We start from the raw sequence: 21,535 nt of genomic DNA, 5'->3' as shown, positions 1-21,535 counted from the left end.
GAACTCATACAGACCTCCAGATGTTGCTGGACTTCAGCTCCCAGGAACCTTAGATTTCACAGATATGTTTTCCTGAGTGATGTGGGCTTAGTACCAAAAGTGTGTGTAAGAGACCTCCCACCAGTATTTACCCCAAGGCTGCTGTCATGTGTGGCTCAACAAAATTAGTAATGTGCTTGCCAGAATACTCAGTTGGTGTACAAATGCTGTCACGTGCTCAGTTCACAGGTGAATGGCAAATGTCCCCATGACAATACAAGGATGAAAATGCACTAGGACCAAGGTAGAGCCATTCTCTGCCTTTGCTGGCAATACTGAGTCCCCCCTTCACCGTCCAGGTAACGGAGATTTCAGTTTCTCCCTCCCAGTTTTGGCCTGTGTGTAGTCTAGAACCAGAAAAAAATGCTTTTGGTAAAAATTAACTAATTTCTCACTTATATATTTATTCTTCCAAAACATAATATTCACATTAATGGCTGTGGTTCCCATTGCTCTAGATACCAGCGATGCTGAGGCCAGACATCTTTGTCTACAGAGAAAGCAATAGAGAACTCATTACAAAGTGCTATTCTTAACAATGCCTGATGTTTTTGTTTTTTTTTTATTCTCCAGGCCTGGCCATTAAAGGCAGGGACAGTATTTGTTCCTCTTTTCTACTGATAGGTATTGGATTTGATAAACCTTTTGGATGGCAACTAAAGCCAAGAGGGATCAAACGTAAATCCACAGCTGGAGAAGTTCAAATTAAGGCAGAGGAATGGAGCAGAGGATCTAGAATGAAGGCTTTCTTTGCACATGGAAGAAATCAGAGCAAAAGCTTTGTCTGTTACAGCGACTGGAAAACGAGCTGCCTTAAGCCAACAAGAACCAAAATAGAGACTGCATGTTGAAGCAACTTGGTGGACATCAAAGGCAGGACTGGTGAATGATGGGGATCCATAGTCAAAGCAAAGCAATTCCATATTTGGTTGCTACGGTGGATCCTATGCTTTTGACATCCCTGGATTACCCAGAGCTCTGTTTGGGTCCCTCTTCTCCTCATGTTGGGGTGACAGCAAATGGCAAGATCCTCCCACTGCCTTGCTTGCTGGAACTAGTCTCAAGGCCCATCACATGTGCTCTGGATGATTTTGCAGGCATGTGATAAACTCAGTGACAGGTCTACCTTTATAGCAAATCTCATAGACAGCAGTGAAGAGTGGGAATCTGCAGGGAGAAAAAAAAACCAGAACAAATTGAATAAGTCCCATGGTTGCAGGAGAGCTTGAGGATGGGAACTGGGAACCTGCTGTGACACAAATGGGAGTACCCACCAGAGCCACTGAACAATTTTAAAACTGTTGAGGTGAGATGCCACATTTAAAGAATGAGGGACATACTATTGCCCTGTTCTTTTGGAACCCCTAATGAATACAAAAATTACATTTAACTGGTGTAAGGTGGGGATAAGGGACCCGTGGAGCTCCATATGTTCTTAAAATCAAATGCTTGTTATTCCTCACCATTGGCTAACTTGGCCACGGCTCATGAGAGTTGTAGTCTGACAACATCTGGAGGTTTGCACATTTTCCCTAGTGGTAACAAGTTTTCACTGCGCTTTTTACCACTGGTAAAAAGAAAATTGGCACAGCCACATTTTAAAATTTAAGGGCACAATTGTGCATTATCAATGTTGGGAAATGAACAAGAAAAGATTAAACTAGAGCATTTTCTTCTATGCAGAATAGCAAAGGTAAAAGTAAAGGTTTCCCTTGACATTAAGTCTAGTCGTGTCCGACTCTGGGAGGTGATGCTCATCTCAATTTCTAAGCCGAAGAGCCAGTGTTGTCCGTAGACACCTCCAAGGTCACGTGGCCAGCATGACTGCATGGAGTGCTGTTATGTTCCCACCCAGGTGGTACCTATTGATCTACTCACATTTGCATGTTTTCGAACTGGTAGGTTGGCAGAAGCTGGGTCTAACAGCAGGAGCTCACCCCACTCACTGCATTTCAACTGCCAACCCTTTGGTCAGCAAGTTCATCAGCTCAGTGGTTTAACCCACTGCAGCCACCAGGGGGCCCTTATGCAGAATACACAGGTTTAATTTCTTCTGGTTCAAGTTACGTAATACGTACACAAAATCTTGCAAATAAGCATGTGGCAGCTTGCACAACTACAGTCAGTAACCACTGGAATCTGTTGAGTGCCAAGGGATCCTGATGCTAAGCAAACTGAGAGAAAATCATGAGTACTTACTTATCTACCAGGTTCTTGTGCTTGAGGATGTGGTTCAGTTCTGCTGAAGTCTGGGGGCCCTGTAGTTTCTGCCCATTGAGCATCTCCTTCTCCAGCTGCTCAATAGACTGCAAAGGGGAAGATGAAGCCCCAGACCATATATGAATAATTGAAGCCACATATCTCTTTTTCTAAAAACTAAATTGAATGATGCCAGAATGGTCCACCTTGATATTCTACTCAGTAAGGTAAAAACATCCAAAAACAGAAGCCATTCTTCTTGTGGTTTCTGTTTCTGGACATATTCACCCTGCAGAGAAACTGATTCAAGAACCTTTTTTCTTTCTTCAGAGAATACTGCAAAAATATTCAATGAGGGAGAGTGGGCGTATCTCTGCTAGAGACCTCTAACATAATTCTCACCATCCTTACCAACTACACTCATAAAAATTTAAAACTAACATAAATATGTGGAGTAGCTATACTCCAAGTCAAGAAAGCCTGTTGTTGCAGTTCTCTTGTATAGATAAAAATGGAGATCATGAAGTTACTAAAGGGCTTCCTATCTGGGTACTAATCAGGCCTAAAACTGCTCATTGCGGAACATGGGACACTCCCATGCAGTCTGATGGGCTGTGCCATGGGATTCTTTTCTGATAAAACTACAGACAACTTGAAGGAAGCATTCCAGTGGCCTCTAAAAGACTGCAAGGTATCTTATGGTATGCTCCTTGGATGACATGCTGCTTCACTGTGTCTAAAAATAGTGCCCGAATTGCTTGGACTGCCAGGCTTAAGTTCTTTTATCCTGGGGGAATAATCCAGTCCAGACTCGGACAACTCAGTTTCTGCTAGAGTATTCCAGATTTTGTAAGTCCTCAGTGTGGTAATCAAAACAAATATTGCAACATCTAACATCAAAAACATTGTTAAGGTAGATGCTGAAATCTTGATTAGAGAGTATTTGACTATTTGTTCAATCTCAGCTCTGTAATATACCATAGGCCACTTTCAAAACAAATGTGGGCAAAAGATGACTTAAATTTTAAAGTTGGATCTCTGGGTGATGTTCAGTACATCAGCAAAGCTTTCAGATGTACTGCTTCAAATGAAATTAGACGTAACAATCTGTGAAAGTGAAGAGTGGACTCTATTGTTGAAGGCTTTCATGGTTGGAATCACTGCTGTAAGTTTTTCGAGTTGTATGGTCATGTTCCAGAAGCATTCTTTCCTGGTGTTTTGCCTGCATCTGTCAAATGGAAGAGTGGACTTCCATTTGACAAAATTGTGAGCTTGGTTCAGTTCAAGTACTGAAAATAAATGACTCTCTTATAGTCTCTGAGAACATATTTGGGGACAGCCTGTTCTTTAATTCAAAGAGTATTCCCCAGGCTCCAAGTAGCAAATATGCAGCCAATTCATAGTTCCAGTGGAAGTAAGCACAAGAACAGAAGCAAGATGAGGAACATGAGGTCTTTCAGATGTTGTTGATCTGCAGCTCCCATCTACCCTCATCAACACAACCAATAGTGAGTGATGATTTGGGCTGCATCTAATAATATCTGAAGGACTATAGGTTTCTAAGCTGGCTCCTGATAGAAAAAATGGAACAAGCATGTGGAGCGAACATGCTGATCAGTTTGTTCCAAGCACAGTTACAGTCACTCAGTCAAAATAGAAAAAAATAAAGGTTGATTTGTGGACATACAAAAAAGCTAATACATCGCAGCGACTCACAAAATCATCTTTTTCAAGTATAGGTAGAAGAAATTCCCCTCATGTTAAAGCAGTGCTCCTCAACATATGTCTGTGGACCACCAATGGTCCACAAGAACTAAAATACAGTCTGCAGCCTCACTGTTACAACATCATTGCAACGAGAGTGACTGATCTCACGAAACCCTCTTATAGTGCCGAGGCTTATTAAATATGCTCTTTGTGGGTGAGCAGATGGTGACTACTGGATAGCATATGTTCTGTATCAGAAACTAGAACTGATGTGGTCTATCTAATGCAATTTTTTGAATCTGCATCCCAAATAACCAAACCGAATCTAAAGTTGACCAAAAACTGATTCATAACTCTTTTGGTACTAATGTTGCAGAATGGTCCCTGGTCAAGTGGTCCCTGGTCAAGTGGTTTCTGGTCAATTGGTCTCTGGTTGGGATCCACTGTGTTGAAGAGAAGATTACTTCTAGACAAGCTGTCAAGAGATTTCTGCCTCAGAGTCAATTATTACCAGAAAATTCCCCACTAAAATCTGTCTTCGCCATGAATATGCCTGGTAAGCTGTTAAGCAAAAACCTAGCTCTCATTTGCAGTACAGAATAACACTATCAATTTAGTTTATGGATTACTAATATTTGAAACATTTCAAACAGTTGAAAGTTTTATGTAATCAGAAATGGGGGAGATTATCAGATATTTCCATGGGGTTGTAGTGTTCTGAAGTATTGGGCTCTTAAGAAGGGATGTCTAGCAACCCTATGGAGGTAGCTCTTAAGAAGGAATAGCTGGCAACCCTATGGATAGACAATAATGGTGTCACTTACCTTGCCTGTCTTGGCAAACGCTTCGGCCACTTTGCGGTTACGGCCCCCATAGCAGGTGGTGATAAGGTCAGCAACCCCACAGCTCTCCAGGAAGGTGGCAGAAGTGACACTGCCCTTGCAGAAGAGTTTGGCAAAGGCGATCATCTCCATTAGGCCCAGGCGAATGACTGCAGCCTTGGTGTTATCTCCAAAGCCTAATCCATCACAAAAGCCAGCTCCAACAGCCACCACGTTCTGAGAAAAAGCAGGGAAGAAGGCTGAGTGGCAGCTGGAGCCCAGCTCTCTCCAACAAACCTAATTCAGGACACATTTTGCTGGAGAGGCCCATGTTCCTTTATGTCTCCAGTCTGCACAAGCTTCATGGCAAGACCAAAAGACAGTGACTTTCTACAAAGCTATGTCTATTGATTTTGAGTGGTGCCATACAATACGAGTGTGGGCAGTAGACTGGAAGGAGGGAAAGAGAACCTAAACCAACTTTCTTTAGCTTAATACACAAGATAGATCCATAGAATTATGGAAGGGAACACAATGACAACCTAATGCGTTTTTTTTGCCAGCTCAGGAATCCACAGATTAAACAAAGATGGACATTCAATGTCTGTTTAAAAACTTCCAAGAAAGGAGAGTCCACCACATCCCCAGGTAATCTATTCTTTTATCTTAACAGATCTTGCCATCACAGTTATTTCAAAATATTTAATCAGATTTTTTTTCTGGGCACAACTACCATTATCCTGGTTAGTCATGTTGCCATAAGATGATGGGAACCATTCTCCAGTAAATCTGGAGTTTGTCAGATTGGAGGGGACTAACAGACCAGAAGACTAATAGTACCCTTTAGTAGTAGTAGCAATGTTTTCCAGAGTTGTACAATGGTTGTGATGGAAGGCAGCCAAATCGTCTGGCTGGCTGTTGTATGTCATTTCTGATTTGTGGTTACTTCAAAGCAGGTGATTTGTTCTAAGAGGTTTTCCTTTGCATTCCTGTGAGGTTGTGACTTGGCAAAGGTCTCCAGGTGGGTTTCCATGGTTGAGGAGATTTAAAGCTCCTCTATGTCCTTGCCAAACTCAAACCACTAAATCGCACTGACGGTGCCTGCTAGGTCTGAGCAGCCCAATACTTCTCTTCCCTTGCAACCTTGACACTTTTCCCCCTCCCACCACTTTCTACTTCAGTGGATTTATGTTCAGTGTAATGGAAACACAGGACTCTGGACATGGTGTGTGGCAACCACCATAGGACTTCTTCTGACAACAGGATGCACCCCACTGGGTTGACATGAACTGACCATCCCCGCACCTTGAGAGCCCCACAAATCTCCACAGTGTCTGCCTCCTTCACCACTGTGATTCGAAAATTGGGAGTCTGCATCAGCTCCTTCAAAATCTGTCCATGCTCTATATTCTTACAGCCTGTAAAGATACAAGAAGGCATAGATATTTAGTATAAAAGGGTCTAACTTTTTCATCATGCTGATACAGAGATTTGCCTTAGATGGACTGAGTCAATTTATGTAACTCAATATTATCCACTCTGAGTGATCTTGCCTCTTGAAGGTCTCAGACAGAAGACTCTTCCAAACTCAAACCTACTTCCAGGAAGCCTTTATCGTCTTTCTGCAGCCTTGTGTCCTCCACATTTTGGCTGCACTTACTAGAATATAATGGGAGTTATAATCTGAAACATCTGAGAGGTTCCAGGTTGAGGGAAACCTACAACTGATGGGACAGTAGATCAATGCAGAGGCTTTGTGTATATATTATTTCACTAAATTGTGAGTCCTTCTTTGGCCTAACTTACACTGTTGCTAGTTAGAGATCACTTCATAAGCTCCCTGGGCATACATGGACCTCATGCATCTTTCCACTTATCCTAACAACAATCCTGTGAGGAAGGTCAGGCTAAGAGAAGCTGACTGGTCCTAGGTTGCCCAGTGAATTTCATGGCTTGGTGATGATGTCTATCTGGATTTCCCCAGTCCACTTTTCCAAGAGACTTGGCTCAGTAGACAGTACTGACCTAGATGGACAAACAAGTCTATCTTGGAACTTCTCCTGTTCCTTTTTGAACTCACAATAACAGTCCACCACCAGCTTCCCACTGTGTTATCCTTTCTGTGCTGCTCCCATTGTTGGGTTTGTACTGGAGTAGGTGGATAATGGCATTTTCAGCAAGGATGGTTAGAGTTTCTCTGCATTTACAAAAATATTAAATGTTACTTTTTTGAACAACTCTCAGCAATTTCCAAATAATCTGGTCACAGACTGAGTTTATGCAAGCTATAGTCCATTTTCAAGATCTATATAATATCAGCATTTCTTGCTGTGTCAGGGGGATTCAACATTTGTACCTCATCCTTGTGAAAATTTGCAAGTGATCCACATCCCAGTCAACCAATTTTCCACCAGCTGAGTGGCTCACTTGGATCCCTGCTGATGAGAAAGGAAGATGGCTCAGGAAAGCTGTGAGCTAACTGGTCAGAGGCGCTGCACCTGTTTCCCTTCCTGCTTCAATGGATCTAAATCCTAATGCTAGCCTCTCTAGAATTGATCCACTGAAGCAATAGGAACTTGGTAAATTGGCATTAAGTTGATTAATTAAGTCTGTTTTTGTTGGGGCTAGCAATAAGGTTTAACCTAAAAATTCATCTTTACTGTCTGGGATAAGATATAGCAAATATACATCTGGTATACCAGCATGCAAATGCTCTTACACAAAACTTGGCAAAACATGATCTGTTAATGGATATCTCAAGAAGTTAGCTTGTAGTTTAATTCCCTTAATAATAAGCACAAACTCATTACCAATGGTTGTTTCACAGAACTTTTCCTCTGCCACCTCATTGGCAATGTTGGCCCCCATTAGCACACTCATTTCGATGCCTAGCTGCTCCCGTATGATGTCTGATATTAGCTTCAGCCCATCTGGGCCTTCGTCAACCCCCTGCAATCCAAACAAATGTACTAGTTATGCCAGGTTTGTGAGGTACCTTGACTGAGAATCCTGCAACAGCCCACTATCTGTGATCAAGGTGAACTCTGACTCAACAGGTCTCCTTCAATTTCTCCAATTATCTTTGGCACTCAGGCATTTAAAAGCACAGTCTGCAGTACATTCTAAGACCCCTATGAACCCTGAAACTGTAGATAATTAGGAAGCTATATTTTGAATGTACTTGGGCTGGAAGCAAACCAAAGAATTGCTCTGGGAAACCTAGAGAGGCCCATGGAAACTTCTGAGGAGGAAGATTTATTGGAATGTGGGTAAGTGAAAATGTGGATATTTATTTATTTATTTATTTGCGGTATTTATATACTGCCCTTCTCAACCCCAAAGGGGACTCAGGGCGGTTCACAGATATTGAATTTATCGATAAGATGGTCTTTTTGTATTTCATACTGGCATCTCCCAACTACAAGGTACTACAACTACTAATTGCCTTTTTATTTAAAGTTACTTTGTTTAACTCATATAGCGTTAAACGTTAGGAAGAATAGCCACAGGATGTACCTTCCCCATTTTATGGCTACGTGTCCCTTCTTTTTTACAATTCCCTACCCATTTAATTTGTATATATATGTGTGTCTGTATGTATGTATATATATGTACTCTCTCTCTCTCTCACACACACACACACACTTCTTCCTCTTACCTTGATGAGTGAGACCCCAATTGCATCCTTCTTGATGTGGTCTTTCAGCTGGTCACAGAGCTTTCCAATGAATTGGTGTGGCACTACGAACATAAGGATGTCAGCACCTTCTGAGGCCTTTAAGATATCTGGCACTGCCACCTGTAGCAATTGGAGAAGGTGGAGAAAAGACATCAGGAGGTGTCTGAAAAGGGATCTTCACTAAAGGACAGGAGACAGGTGGACAGAAATGTCAGCTGTTTAACTGAGACCTGCTGCACAAACACAAAATTCCTTTCAATTGTGCACCAAGGAAAGTGGAGCTCCTGGTGGTGTAATGGGTTAAACCCTTGTGCTGTCAGGACTGCTGATCAGTAGATCAGCGGTTTGAATCCAGGGAAAGTAGTTGAGCTCCCTCTGTCAGCTTCAGCTCTCCATGTGGGGTCATGAGAGAAGCCTCCCACAAGGATGGTGAAACATCAAACACATCTGGGTGTCCTTCGGGAAACGTCCTTGCAGATGACCAATTCTCTCTCACAACCTAAGGAAAGTAATTCCACAGAATAAAGTATGCAAATGTTGATGTGTTTACATGCTTGTTAGTCTTTTCTACCTCTATTCATCAGGGCAAGAAGGAGCACAGAACATCTAGTGGTCATTGAAACTCCAACCTTGGAAATCTTGAATTTTGCTGAAAAAAATACTAAATGTCAAATAACTATAAGAGCCAGAGACTACTGCCACTTCAAATGGTTCAAAGCTAAGGTTGTTGGAATGCAGAAATTCACACACAATACCTCCTCTGAGAGATAAATAAGAAGGACTGACTTGCTGAACTTCCAGACTGTTATTCCAACTGACCTGATAAGCAACCGATCTCTGAAAAGATATTCCCACTTTGGCAGCTGGCAGAATTTGGAAAAGTTTATCTGTGAATTAAGACACTGGGGATTCTGCAGCTGTTTGGGAGATGCTGGGAGCTACAATCCAAGATATTTTTTATCTTCTGCATCATGGTGTTAAAAAAGTTTTACTAAGCCCAGAATTTGTAGTAATGGGGCAGACTGAAATGGAGAGCCCAGGCCCGGGGGCAGCAGGGACAACATTTACCAGTTTTCATGGTGCTTTCTTCACTGAATGAGCAAAACATGACACTATAATATCTCATCTCACTGCATGGACCCAGCATGTGTTCACCAAGTGGGCTCCCTGGCACTCTGGAGGCACTAGGAAACCAGATTAGCTAGCAGGCAGAGGAAAGGTTATTTATTCCTTATGTTACCAAGGCAACCTGTTTTTAGATCTTTATTCTCCTGGAAGATGTACAAGCCAGCCCTGCTGTGTTCCAACCCTGACGGAAGGAGAAGTGGGAGGGTGGGGAAGGAAAGGGAAGGGAAATCTACTCTAATGGATCTTGCAAGCACCCTCAAATGCTTTGCCATTTTAAATGTTATTTTAAAGCATTTGCAAACCATAGATCATTACAATTCTTCTTTGACAGTCATCACAGTGGTTTCCAATCAAGAACAAAATAATAAACCAAAACTAATGGTGAAACAATATGCTAACCCACAGGTAGCTAAATGAACAGCCGCAAATCCACAATAATCTGAACAAATACCACAGGATAAGGAGATAGCGATAGTTGTACTCCTTTGTACGATGCCATTCTTCACAGATGACTGCAAGATATACTGCAAGATACAGTGATTCCCAACCTTTTTTTGACCAGAGACCACTTTGACCAGAGACCACTTTGACCAGAGACCACTTGACCAGGAACCACTCTTCAACATTAGTACCAAAAGGGATATAAATCAGTTTGAAACCAACATGCTCTTTTGTAACCAACATGCTCTTTTGTAACTGTTACATGAAAACAAGGGTGATGTGGACATAATAGATCTCTGAAGAGAATGCTGCAAATGTTGGGACCCCTACTGTAAAAGCCTTGCTCCCAGTAAAGCTCATCTCTGTATAGGATGGACCTTGGATCAGGATCTCATCAAAAGTTCTTGATTGGCAGGGGAGGGAAAATTACAAGGATAAGTATGGGACTTTTTCTGTATATAGTGTGGCAATGTCATTTTAATACTTCAACTTTTAATTGTAAACATTTTATGATATTATTACATAATGCGATTTATTGGTCATTGCTTTGGAATCTTCTCCATAAAGTCAAGCTAAATATACTAATATTGAATACAGGAGAGCCAGTGTTGTGTTGAGTCTCCACTTTGTTGGAAGAAGCAACCTTCTCAAGCAACTTTCTCTATATGATGTTTGTCTGTTTTAATACGTGTAGTTTTATAACCTGAAGAATGTGTCTTATTTGATTTGTAGTTTCCTTATCTCTATATACCTAAAACAGTGGGAGGGGCTGCAGGTCACGTGACTGCTCAGTGACAGTTAAGAATGTTCAGGTTTAAACAAAATGACAGTTGAGCCTTGAGCCTGTTAGATGTCAGTGTTGAGGAATGACTGTTAGAAGTGTTGAGTGAACCTTGTGTATAGAAGACTGTCAGTGTACAGAAGCTAATGTTAGAAACTTAGAAACTATTGAGGCTTGTGTTGTGTCGAAAGTAAACTCTTACTAAAGAGTGCTGTATAAAGCAACATAGTTTATGAAGAAATAAGATTATAAGTACAAGATACAAACTCTCTGAAACGTTTTTGAAGTTTTAACCCTTGACAAGAAATGTATCTTTAAATATCTTTAAAAGAAGTCTTCTTGCAGCACTGTTTGCTGAAAGCATCCAACAGAAACAAAACATCTACATGTCCAGCGATCATCCATTACCAAATAATTTCTGCTACCCTGATTAGACTGTGATCCTAACAGTTCATGATCTATATACTCTGATTGTTAGTGATCCTAACAGGTCATGATCCATTATCCTCAATACTTGGCCATGGAAACCCACAACTTGAGAGGAAGGCAGTGGCAAGCTTCTCTGAAGAAATCTTGCCAAGAAAACCCTGTAACAGGTTCACCTTAAAGTTGCTGTAAGTCAGAAACCAATGCACACAACAGCAACAAGGACCTCAGTCAACAAAATATGTATTCTTGAGAAAAAAAACCTACTTTAACAGAGTATATGGTACTATGGGCAGAAAAAACATGGAAAGAGGAAACAGAGGTTCCTGTGCTTTAAAGAAGTGCAGTTCAACTGGTATCAACAAACAGCTCAAATCAGTCTTGCATAAGTAAATAAAAACATTTTGAATTTTCTAAGAACCAGTTCAAAAATTCTTCCAAAAGACATCCGGGAATGATTTTTTAAATCTCAAACCAGAATGTAGTTTTCTTATGATTTTAATTTTATTGATGGGAGTAACTGGTAAGACAGGCTTATATCTGCATTCCTCATCCTCTCTTTTTTGCATCTCACATATGTGAAGTAGGGGCCTCTGGAGGCGGCAACTGTTTACTTTGCCTGTTGTAGGTAGGCATCTATGCTGTAGGATTAATGTAGTTTGGCACTTTAACTGCCTTGGCTCAGTGCTATGAAATCCTAGGAGTTTTTCCTTCACACTTCCATTCCTGATCAGAAGAGACTCGCAGCATGCTTTATGATTAGAGCTGGGATGTTAGTAAATTAAACACACACAAATCAAAAGATGGAATAAAAACAATACAGTCTTATTCAATCAGAAGCTTAACAAGGGACATGAAAAGAAACAACCAGCTCAGATATACAGACAACAGATGGAATAGTCCTTCCTGGAGAGCTGCCATTTATCCTGTGGGTTAGAGTATCTCATCTGTGAATGCTTGCTCTATCAAGAGGTAGTCCTACCCAGAAAGATTTATGTCAGGGCACAGCTTAACACATAAGACTCACCAACCATTCAACCTGTTTTAAAGAATAACAACCACCGCCACCATTCTTGTCATGCTGCCTCTGGCAAAAGAAAGCAGCTCCCATGCCACAAAGCTTTAAAATTCTCGTGCTTTTATGTCAAGCCATTTTGAGTCTTCTTCAGAAGAGGTAAAACAGAGTAATAATAATAATAATAATAATAATAATAATAATAATAATAGTAATAATCTTAGCCGGCATTTGGAAACAATAAACATCGACAAAGTCACAATCTGTCAATTGCAAAAGGCCACCTTACTTGGATCTGCGCGCATCATTTGAAAATACATCACACAGTCTTAGACGCTTGGGAAGTGTTCGACTTGTGATTTTGTGATACAAAATCCTGCATATAGATCTCATTTGCTGTGGCATACTGTGTTTTTGTGTCAATAATAATAATAATAATAATAATAATAATAATAATAATAAATGGAACTCAAAAATCCTGAAAGGGTTAAACTGGAAAAGGAAGTAACTTTGTATGTATACATTGTGAGAATGATTTAGGAATTTCAAGGAAATACGTATGAGTTTTGCTGAGCTTTAACCAACATGAGAGAATGTCCCTTCACCAAAGTCCTTTGGGTGATAAACAATGTACTGACAGTCTCTGAGATACAAACATCTTCCAGTGTTTATATTAAAATGAAAGTAGTGCTAACTCTTCCCCTGCAAAACTGTTCTTAATAATAATTGGAAAACTATCAACAAAGATATTCAATGATTTGCACAAGAAAGAAGGTCCTCTAGAACCAACTGTTCTGCTTTTGTCATTATGTTTATGTTCCACAATATTCATTCTTCATCTACTCTCCCCAGGATCTTTGTGTTTGTTCCTTGCTGCTTCCCCCCCCCCCCCACTTCAGATAATGAAGGAGATGCTGGTTTTCAAACTACTGCCAGTACACGAATCACCCTAACAAAGAAGTCCTTTGTGCAGTGGGTGAAACAAGTTACATTCTCAGCATTCAGCATTCAGCACATTTCAGTTCATTAAAAACACTTTTAAATCTCTGCAGATTCGAGTGGGAGATTCTTAAAATTCCTCCTTCACCCTGTCAGTGGAACTAAATGTTTGTAAGATCTGGCAGGACACACTCCATGTTAAGATGGCGGTGGCAGCATCACACAGTCCTCTAGTTTTGCCCATTGATCAGTAGAATAGTTCTTTCTGGCCACCAGGACTGGGAGCGACAGGCATTTATATCTCTCACTCAGCTGTGGAGATGTTTTGTGAATGAAACAACCACTATTTCTGCTTCTGGGCATTTCAGAATTTAAAAACAGACAGACAAAGCTTTGCCTTTGCCTCTGTGTTGTGCAGAACCACAATTTCTGTTTGCGATGGGAGATGATGATGCTACTCCTTTGTACGATGCCATTCTTCACAGATGACTGCAAGATATACTGCAAGATACAGTGATTCCCAACCTTTTTTTGAACAGAGACCACTTTGACCACAGACCACTTGACCAGGAACCACTCTTCAACATTAGTACCAAAAGGCATATAAATCAGTTTTTGGTCAGCTTTAGATTCGGTTTGGTTAATTGGGATGTTGATTCATGAAATTGCATTGGATAGACCACAGAACATATGCTATCCAGTAGTTGCCATCTGCTCACCCACAGAAAACCATATTTAATAAGCCTTGGCACTATAAGAGGGTTTCGTGAGACCAGTTGTTCTTGTTGCAACAGTATAGTAATGGTGAGGCTGCAGACCATATTTTAGTTCTTACGGACCATGGGTTGGGAACCACTGCTTTAAAGAAACACTCAGTAATTTGTTAGATGAACAAATTGTGGTTTGGAGCATGTGGCATATGAGCCTGGTAGATGTTTTTAAGTTCACTTGAGTGAAGCCATTGCTTACTGGTGTCAGGCACATGCTTTGCATGAGAAGATACCAGCTTCTGACCCAAGACCTCAGCTTAACATCATGGATGGGTAACTTGTGGTCCTCCAGATGAAGACCTCAAAAAAGACTGGGTTTTTAAATTACACGCCCAGAATGCATCATCTAGCAATAGCCAGTCACATAATTTTTAAAGAGTTGTAGTCTGAAATGGTTTTTAAAAAACCTGATTTTATGAGACTACAACTCTCAACATTCCTCACTATTGGCTAGGGTGGCTTGGACTGAAGGAAAATGAAATCGAGCAACATCTGGAGAGCTCCAATATCTGGAAAGTCCAACTCTTGAGTTAGGATCAGGCAAGTCCAAATGTCCTCGACTGAAGGTCAGAGTGGCTAATGCTGGCCGGCCTCATTAACATGTGTAGGAGTCAGGTCCCATCATCCCTCAGGACTGATTTTATTGGCTAAAGCTTATAGTTGTAGTCCAGTATGGACTAGGAATATCCACCCAACCTGCACAACAGTGTTGCTTGTTGCCACTACCCACCCACGCACCCTGTCTTGCTTCCAAACGTACCACATTCGGTGGCAGCTTGTGTCCCGGCAGGTACTTGACATTCTCATGCTGTGTGTTGATGATCTCAGTCAGTTTCTTTCCACCAACCTCCTCTTCAAACACCCACATGTTGACAGTGCTGTCAAATTTGTCCAGTTTGGCCGCATTGCTCCCCACAATCTTAGCAATAGCCGAACCCCTGAAAGTAACAGAGAAGGAAGAGGAAAGGGAGATTATGTCAAAAGGAATTTTGAAGCCATGCCTCTGTGTGCAGCTTTTCCGTACTCTTTGAGCAGAATAAGAATCTTCAAGTTAGAGCAATGCCAGTGTGGAATGGAACCAGGATACATGAAAAGTGTTCACATTAAACACTTTTATATGAAAGCAGCATTTCCCAACCTTTTTCAAGTTGCGACCCCATTTTATAGAGGCAAAGTAACCAGTGACCCCGATTCATTAAAATAGGCTGCTGGGTAAATGAAAACACAACAAAAATAGATTTTTCAGTATAGCATCATTCAAAATAATGTAATCTTACACCATATTTAATCCAATGATTGAAATTGTAACTCATTATCATGCTTAAAAAATTAACAGTTTGAGTTTTAATTAATTCCAAACACATGTCATTTTCAATATTTAATCTGTTTCTGGTTTTGGTTTTCAGTTGAAGAAGCATGAAAATCCATTGTCACAGAGATATGTAGAAACAAAGGGGAGTAATACTTCTTATAATTCCCTTTTAAAAATATTAATAGCTCATCACTGCTTGCTGACCCCACAGAAAACCTTTTGCGAAATAAGATTAAAAGACATTAAAACCATTCATACCAAGGAAAGGTAAGTTTAAATGCCTATGTTAAAATTGACTGTATAGGGAAACGCTTGGACATATTGCAGATGTACTGGGATATTTATTAATTCATCTGAGTGACAAAGACCCCCTTTACACTAGGATATAATCCGGATTATCCAATCAGATAATCCACATTATCTGCTTTGAACTGGATTATATGAGTCTACATGGCCAAATAATCCAGATTATCAAATTAGATAATCCACATTATCTGCTTTGAACTGGATTATATGAGTCTACACTGCCATATAAACGGGTTCAAAATAGATAATCTGGATTTTATATAACAGCGTAGAAGGGGCTAAGGGAACTCTCTTAGGCCCCTTCCACACAGCTGAATAAAATCCCACTTGGCAGTGTGGACTCGGATAGCCCAGTTCAAAGCAGGTATTGTGGGATTTTCTGCCTTGATATTCTGGGTTATATGGCTGTGTGGAAGGGCCCTTAGCCATTCAAATGAATTAACAGTATCTCCCTCTGGATACACTGGCAAGGAAGAACTGCATAGTTAAAGCAATGGTATTCCCCATAGTAACCTATGGATGAGAGCTGGACCATAAGGAAGGTTGAGTGAAGGAAGGAAAATTGGAGGAAAATTGGAGGAAAATTCTGAGAATGCCTTGGACCACGAGAACATCCAACCATCCATCCTCCAGGAAATAAAGCCTGACTGTTCACTGGAGGGAAAGATATTAGAGGCAAAGTACTTTGGCCACATCATGAGAAGACAGGAAACCTTGGAGAAGATAATGGTGCTGGGGAAAATGGAATGAAAAAGGAAGAGGGACCGACCAAGGACAAGATGGATGGATGGTATCCTTGAAGTGACTGGATTGACCTTGAAGGAGCTGGAGGTGGCCATTACCAACAGGGAGGTCATGAAGAGTTGGATTCTTGGCCCTAAAACCATTCCTGAGGCTACTTGTTGCAAGTAACACAGCCCTTCCCCACCTTGAGGGCTTGACTGCAACTCCCATGGTCCTTACCCAACCTCTGGTGATAAGAGGAGTTGCAGTTTCCCAGGTTGGGAAAGTCTGATTAAACAGAAGAGGGCAGAATCTGGTTGGAGGCTAGAGCCAGCACGGACACACAGCCAGTGCATAGCTTGGTGGAAGAGGGGCCCAGGGCCTGGTCTGCAGTTCAAAGAGGGGCCTGGGAAGGAAACCCCTTCAGACGAGAAGGACCTAAACAAGAAGAGGGCAACTCCATACACAGACTCCCAGGAGAGGGAGAGCCCTGGGCCTAATCTGTCCCCTCTGTGACTGGGGCAAGAGGGAACTTGCCCCTCTGCTGCAGCAAAAGCAACCATGAGTTCTGTGTCACTCTGAAGACCATTTACAGGCTACCAAAGTGCTCCACTCCTTGTTTTAAAATAGACTATTTCCCAAAAGTTGGTTGAATATACTAAAAAACAAACCTTATAACTGTTTGTTCCTAGGTTAGAAATGACATTTCCTAATTGGTTCGATCATAAAAACATGGGAAAAGTTTATTAAACTGCAAAAAACTTTGTTTTTTTTACTGGAGGGACATTCTGCAGCACATTTTGCTCTAATGTTTTTCAACTAATATCATTTATTTATTTGCAGTATTTATAAATTGCTTTTCTCACCCCTGGGGGAGGCTCAACGCAGTTTACAAAAAATAATGGCCAAATTCAGTGTCTTACATATATAAACCAAATTGTAAATCAAACAGCATATGACTAAGCATAAAATACAATAGGTCAAATTCACCATAAGAGAATAGGACATTTAAACACGAAGTATAAAAATTAAAAACACCTAATCAAAACCTTAAAATCACATGATCCAAAATGGTAAATCATAACCATTCCAATTGTCATTGCACATATTCCCTCATTTTTTCCACTGCTTTACTTTACTGGCCAAAGACCTGGTTCCACAACCATGTCATTGTTTTCTTTCTAAAGGCCAGGAGGGAAGGCACTGATATAATCTAACTGGGGAGAGTTCCACAGCCGGCACCACTGAGAAGGCCCTGTCTCTCCTCCTACCAGTTGTGCTTGCGAAGCAGGTGGGACCGAGAGCAGGGCCTCCCCGGACAATCTTAAACTCCTTGATGGTTCATAGGGAGAGATACATTCAGACAGGTAAGCTGGGCCAGAACCGTATGGTGCTTTGTAGGCTGAAGCCAGCACTTTGAATTGTGTTCAGTAGCAGACTGACAGCCAGTGGAACTGGAGTAACAGGGGAGTTATTAGTTCCCTGTATGCCACTCCGGCAAGAAACTTGGCTGCTACTCATTGGACCATTTGAAGTTTCTGAACAGTCTTCAAAGGCAACCCCAAGTAGAGTGAGTTGCAGTAGTCTATTCTTGATGTAACAAGAGCGTGGACCACTGTGGAAAAGTCAGACTTCCCAAGGTACTGGTGCAACTGGCGCACAAGTTGTACTTGTGCAAAACCCTATAAAGCCCTAAAAGGTTCTGACCCTACTTACCTCTCCGAACGCATCTCCTCCTATGAACCGACTAGGACACTAAGATCATCTGGGGAGGTCCTGCTCTCGGTCCCGCCTGCATCACAGGCGCGCTTGGCGGGGACGAGAGACAGCCTTCTCAGTGGTGGCCCCTCGGCTGTGGAACGCCCTGCCTGCAAATATCAGATTGGCCCCCTCCCTGCTGGGGTTTCGGAAGAAAGTGAAGACCTGGCTGTTTGAACAAGCATTTGATTAAACAGTGTAATTGAACATAGGAATATGGAATAATGGATGACGAGACTGGATTCTGATTTTACTGTTGAGGCGCTAATGATTGTTATACTGATGTTAATGATTTATGTGATAATTGTTTTTAATTGCCCTATACTTGTTTTGTGATATTTTGTACTGATGTTGTTCACCGCTTTGAGTCGCCTGAGGGCTGAGAAAAGCGGTATAGAAATAAAGTAAATAAATAAATAAATAAAAGCTCCCCTGGCCACTGTTGAAACCAAGGTTCCCAGGCTCTGTGATGAATCCAGGATCCCTCCTAAGTCTCAAGCAATGCAACCTAGTTTGTGGCAGCCACAAAAACTAAGTTTCTGGAATGCAACAACTACTTTCGAAGTAAGTGCCGCGCAATTAAACAGGAAAGAACACTTTCAAACCAGGAACAAATTTTTCAATTGTGTTATACAGTGCTATACGACTTTTCCCTCAGATAAGAGTGTCTCTGTATGCCTCCCTAGTAGTCATCTCTATTTCTTGTGACGGCGACATGGATTTGGCAGGGATTTCTTCCTCAAGGGAGGCTCCGAAGGCTTTGGCCGGTCCCTCCCCTGAATAAGAGTCAGGAGGGAATGGGGCATGCCATCCCTGGCGGACTCCCATCCCGGTCCCAACCAGGGCTGCCTTGGCTGCGCTCAGTCCATAGGACAAGCAAGTGTGTGGCGGGAGGCGCGCGCGCGGGTCAGGCTCTTGCCAATCAGCCCGGGCCTCGCGCGCCTTCGGGGAACCTGAGCCTTCTCGCCAGGGAAGAGGGCCCTGATCTGCCCCCCCCCCTTGCTTGGCTTATGGACACAGCGCTGCCAAGGCAGAGCCCCCCTCTTGCCCTCCCTCCCTCCTTCCCTCGCGCCTCTGAGGCCCCCACGCACCAGTTGCCGGAGCCCACGATGCAAACTTTCTTGCCTCCCATCGCCTCCGACTGTCAAGTGCTGCCTGTCCCTCCCCCGGCCCCCGGGAGGCAATATAAGGACCCCCAGGCTCCGCCCCCCGCCCCCGACACCCTTTCCTGGCCGCAAAGGGAGCGGAGGAGAAAGAAAAAGGGGCGCTGCCACCTGCTGTGGAGGCCCCTCCGAACCTCTCATCGCCCACCCCACTCCCGTCCCTGAAGGGCAGGCTTTGGGCCCCAAACAATCCACCTGAGGAAAAAGGCCTGGGCGGGGGGAGGGTTTTTGTGTGTGTGTGAGTCAGGAGCGACTTGAGGAAACTGCAAGTCGCTTCTGGCGTGAGAGAATTGGCCGTCTGCAAGGACATAGCACAGGGGGCGCCCGGATGTTTTGATGTTTTACCATCCTTGTGGGAGGCTTCTCTCATGTCCACGCATGGGGAGCTGGAGCTGGCAGACGGAGCTCACCCGCGCTCTCCCCAAATTCGAACCTCTGACCTGTCCGCCTTCAGTTCTGCCGGCACAAGGGTTTAACCCATTGCACCGCGGGGGGGGGGGGGGGAGGAGGGGGGCGGAGGGGGGCACAGGAGTGAAAGAAGCACATACAATCGTTCCTTCCTGCCCTCATCCCCCCTCCCTCTTTCTCCCACTTCCCTCTCTCTTTCCCTCCCTCTCTCGTCTTCATTCATTCCTTTCTTCCTCTTTCCTCTCTTCTTCTCTCCCTCCCTCCTTCCTTTTTCTTCTTCCCTCTCTCCTTTCCTCCCTCTTTTCTTCTTCCTCCCTCCCTCCTTCTTTCCTTCCTTTCTCTTTTCTTTCTTCTTCTCTCCCTCCTTTTTTCTTCTTTCCTTCCTTCCTTCCTTTTTCTTCTTCCCTCTCTCCTTTCCTCCCTCTTTTCTTCTTCCTCCCTCCCTCCTTCTTTCCTTCCTTCTCTTTTCTTTCTTCTTCTCTCCCTCCTTTTTTCTTCCTTCCTTCCTTCGTTTTTCTTCTTCCCTCTCTCCTTTCCTCCCTCTTTTCTTCTTCCTCTCTCCTCCTTCTCTCCTTCCTTCTTTCTCCTCCCTCCTTCTTTCCTTCCTTTCTCTTCTTCCCTCTTCCCTCCCTCCCTCCCTCCTTCTTTCCTTCCTCCCCCTCTCTCCCTCACTCCTCCTTTCCTTCTTGTACTTCTTTGCTCTTCCTTCTCCTTTCTTCCCTCCTTCAAACCTTCTTTCTCTCTTTCCTTCTTTGGGTTCGGGTTCAGGCTATTTGCCTAATCACATCTCCCTATATAGACCATCCCATGCACTGTGGTCAATGGAAGAGGCCCTCCTCTCTGTCCCATCCCATCAATTGGTGGGAACGAGAGACGGGGCCTTCTTCTCTGTGATCACTCCGTCTCTGGAACTCCCTCCCTGAAGAAATAAAAACATTGCCCAAGGGACGCCTGTGGGGATGTTTTACCATCCTGTGGGAGGGTTCTCTCATGTCCCCGCATGAGGAGCTGGAGCTGACAGACAGGAGCTCACCCCCCCCCATTCGAACCACAGACCTTTTGGTCAGCAGTCCTGCCGGCACAGGGTTTAACTCATTGCACCACTGGGGGCTCCACTCCTTCACCATGAGAAGACTAGATTTACAGCTAAAACTGTAGGCTCTCAACAGCTAGGAATAAAGTCCTATTGAACCGATTCTTAGGCCCACAATTATATCTGGGTTGAAATATTATGGTTTGCATGACTTGAAAATTATATCTGGGTTTAAATATTATGGTTTGCATGACTTGAAGACTGCACCATATTAGTCTTTCTCTAGGACTGAATCCTCCTCACACCTATTGTTTTAGACTCCTCAGATCAGGTGGATTTAAATTCAGTGTTAGTCAAAGTTTCTGGGTTTCCAAGCATAAACTTCCCCCACCATAGCCCCTATGTGAGCTGCCGTCCTTTAAAGTCCATATGGAAGAATTCCCTGGCAGAGATTTATTGATTTATTTGTCACATAGCAAAGTTCAGCCTGGAGAGCTGGAAGAGCAAAGGGCACTTCTGATAGCAAGTCATTGTGGGGCACGGCTTTCCTCCCTATGTGATTAGAAAGCAGAGTTTTTATTAGCTTTTCTGCATTTCCAGAATAGCAGGTTGAGCCCCTTTGCCCACAACCTAGAGAATTTCCTCAGGGAAGACAATAAGACCAACCTCCCCCTCCCAAAGATCCTCTGTATCTGTCAAAGGTACAGTGTGAATGAACTGCATCGCACTGTGGAAGAGAGCTAGCATGGGAAAATATTGGGAAGATCCAGGCTCAGCTCGTCCACTAAGCTATGAAACTTACTGGGTGCCTTTACATCAGTCGCATGTTGAGAAGTGAGCAAGAGGGTATCCATATAGCCTATCCTGAGCACTTTGGAGGATTGATG

The 21,535-nt window shown here is 42.8% G+C and overlaps 1 protein-coding gene across 1 annotated transcript; it reads right to left on the bottom strand.

The window, feature by feature from the left end:
- Nucleotides 1-423: 423 nt before the first annotated feature.
- GPD1 (glycerol-3-phosphate dehydrogenase 1) lies at nucleotides 424-19,220 on the bottom strand. The gene is made up of 8 exons (XM_060764036.2): nucleotides 19,136-19,220; nucleotides 14,706-14,883; nucleotides 8,425-8,565; nucleotides 7,577-7,715; nucleotides 6,072-6,184; nucleotides 4,770-5,003; nucleotides 2,239-2,345; nucleotides 424-1,206 (listed from the first exon to the last, which is right to left on the bottom strand). Exons 1-8 carry the CDS (start codon nucleotides 19,174-19,176, stop codon nucleotides 1,110-1,112), a joined length of 1,050 nt encoding a protein of 349 aa, XP_060620019.1. The 5' UTR covers nucleotides 19,177-19,220; the 3' UTR covers nucleotides 424-1,109.
- Nucleotides 19,221-21,535: the final 2,315 nt, after the last annotated feature.

This window comes from Anolis sagrei, chromosome 2 (genome assembly GCF_037176765.1).
Source record: "Anolis sagrei isolate rAnoSag1 chromosome 2, rAnoSag1.mat, whole genome shotgun sequence".
NCBI classification, from domain to species: domain Eukaryota; kingdom Metazoa; phylum Chordata; class Lepidosauria; order Squamata; family Dactyloidae; genus Anolis; species Anolis sagrei.
Note: the sequence above shows the minus strand (reverse complement) of the source record. Positions and strands in the feature narration are given on the sequence as shown.

Coding starts and splice junctions, on each gene's coding strand:
- GPD1 (XM_060764036.2), bottom strand. CDS start 19,176: ATGGGAGGCAAGAAAGTTTGCATCGTGGGCTCCGGCAACTG. Junction 5,004..6,071: donor AGATTTGTGGGGCTCTCAAG/GTGCGGGGATGG, acceptor GCTTTTTCTCAG/AACGTGGTGGCTGTTGGAGC. Junction 2,346..4,769: donor CGTTTGCCAAGACAGGCAAG/GTAAGTGACACC, acceptor TCCCCTTTGCAG/TCTATTGAGCAGCTGGAGAA.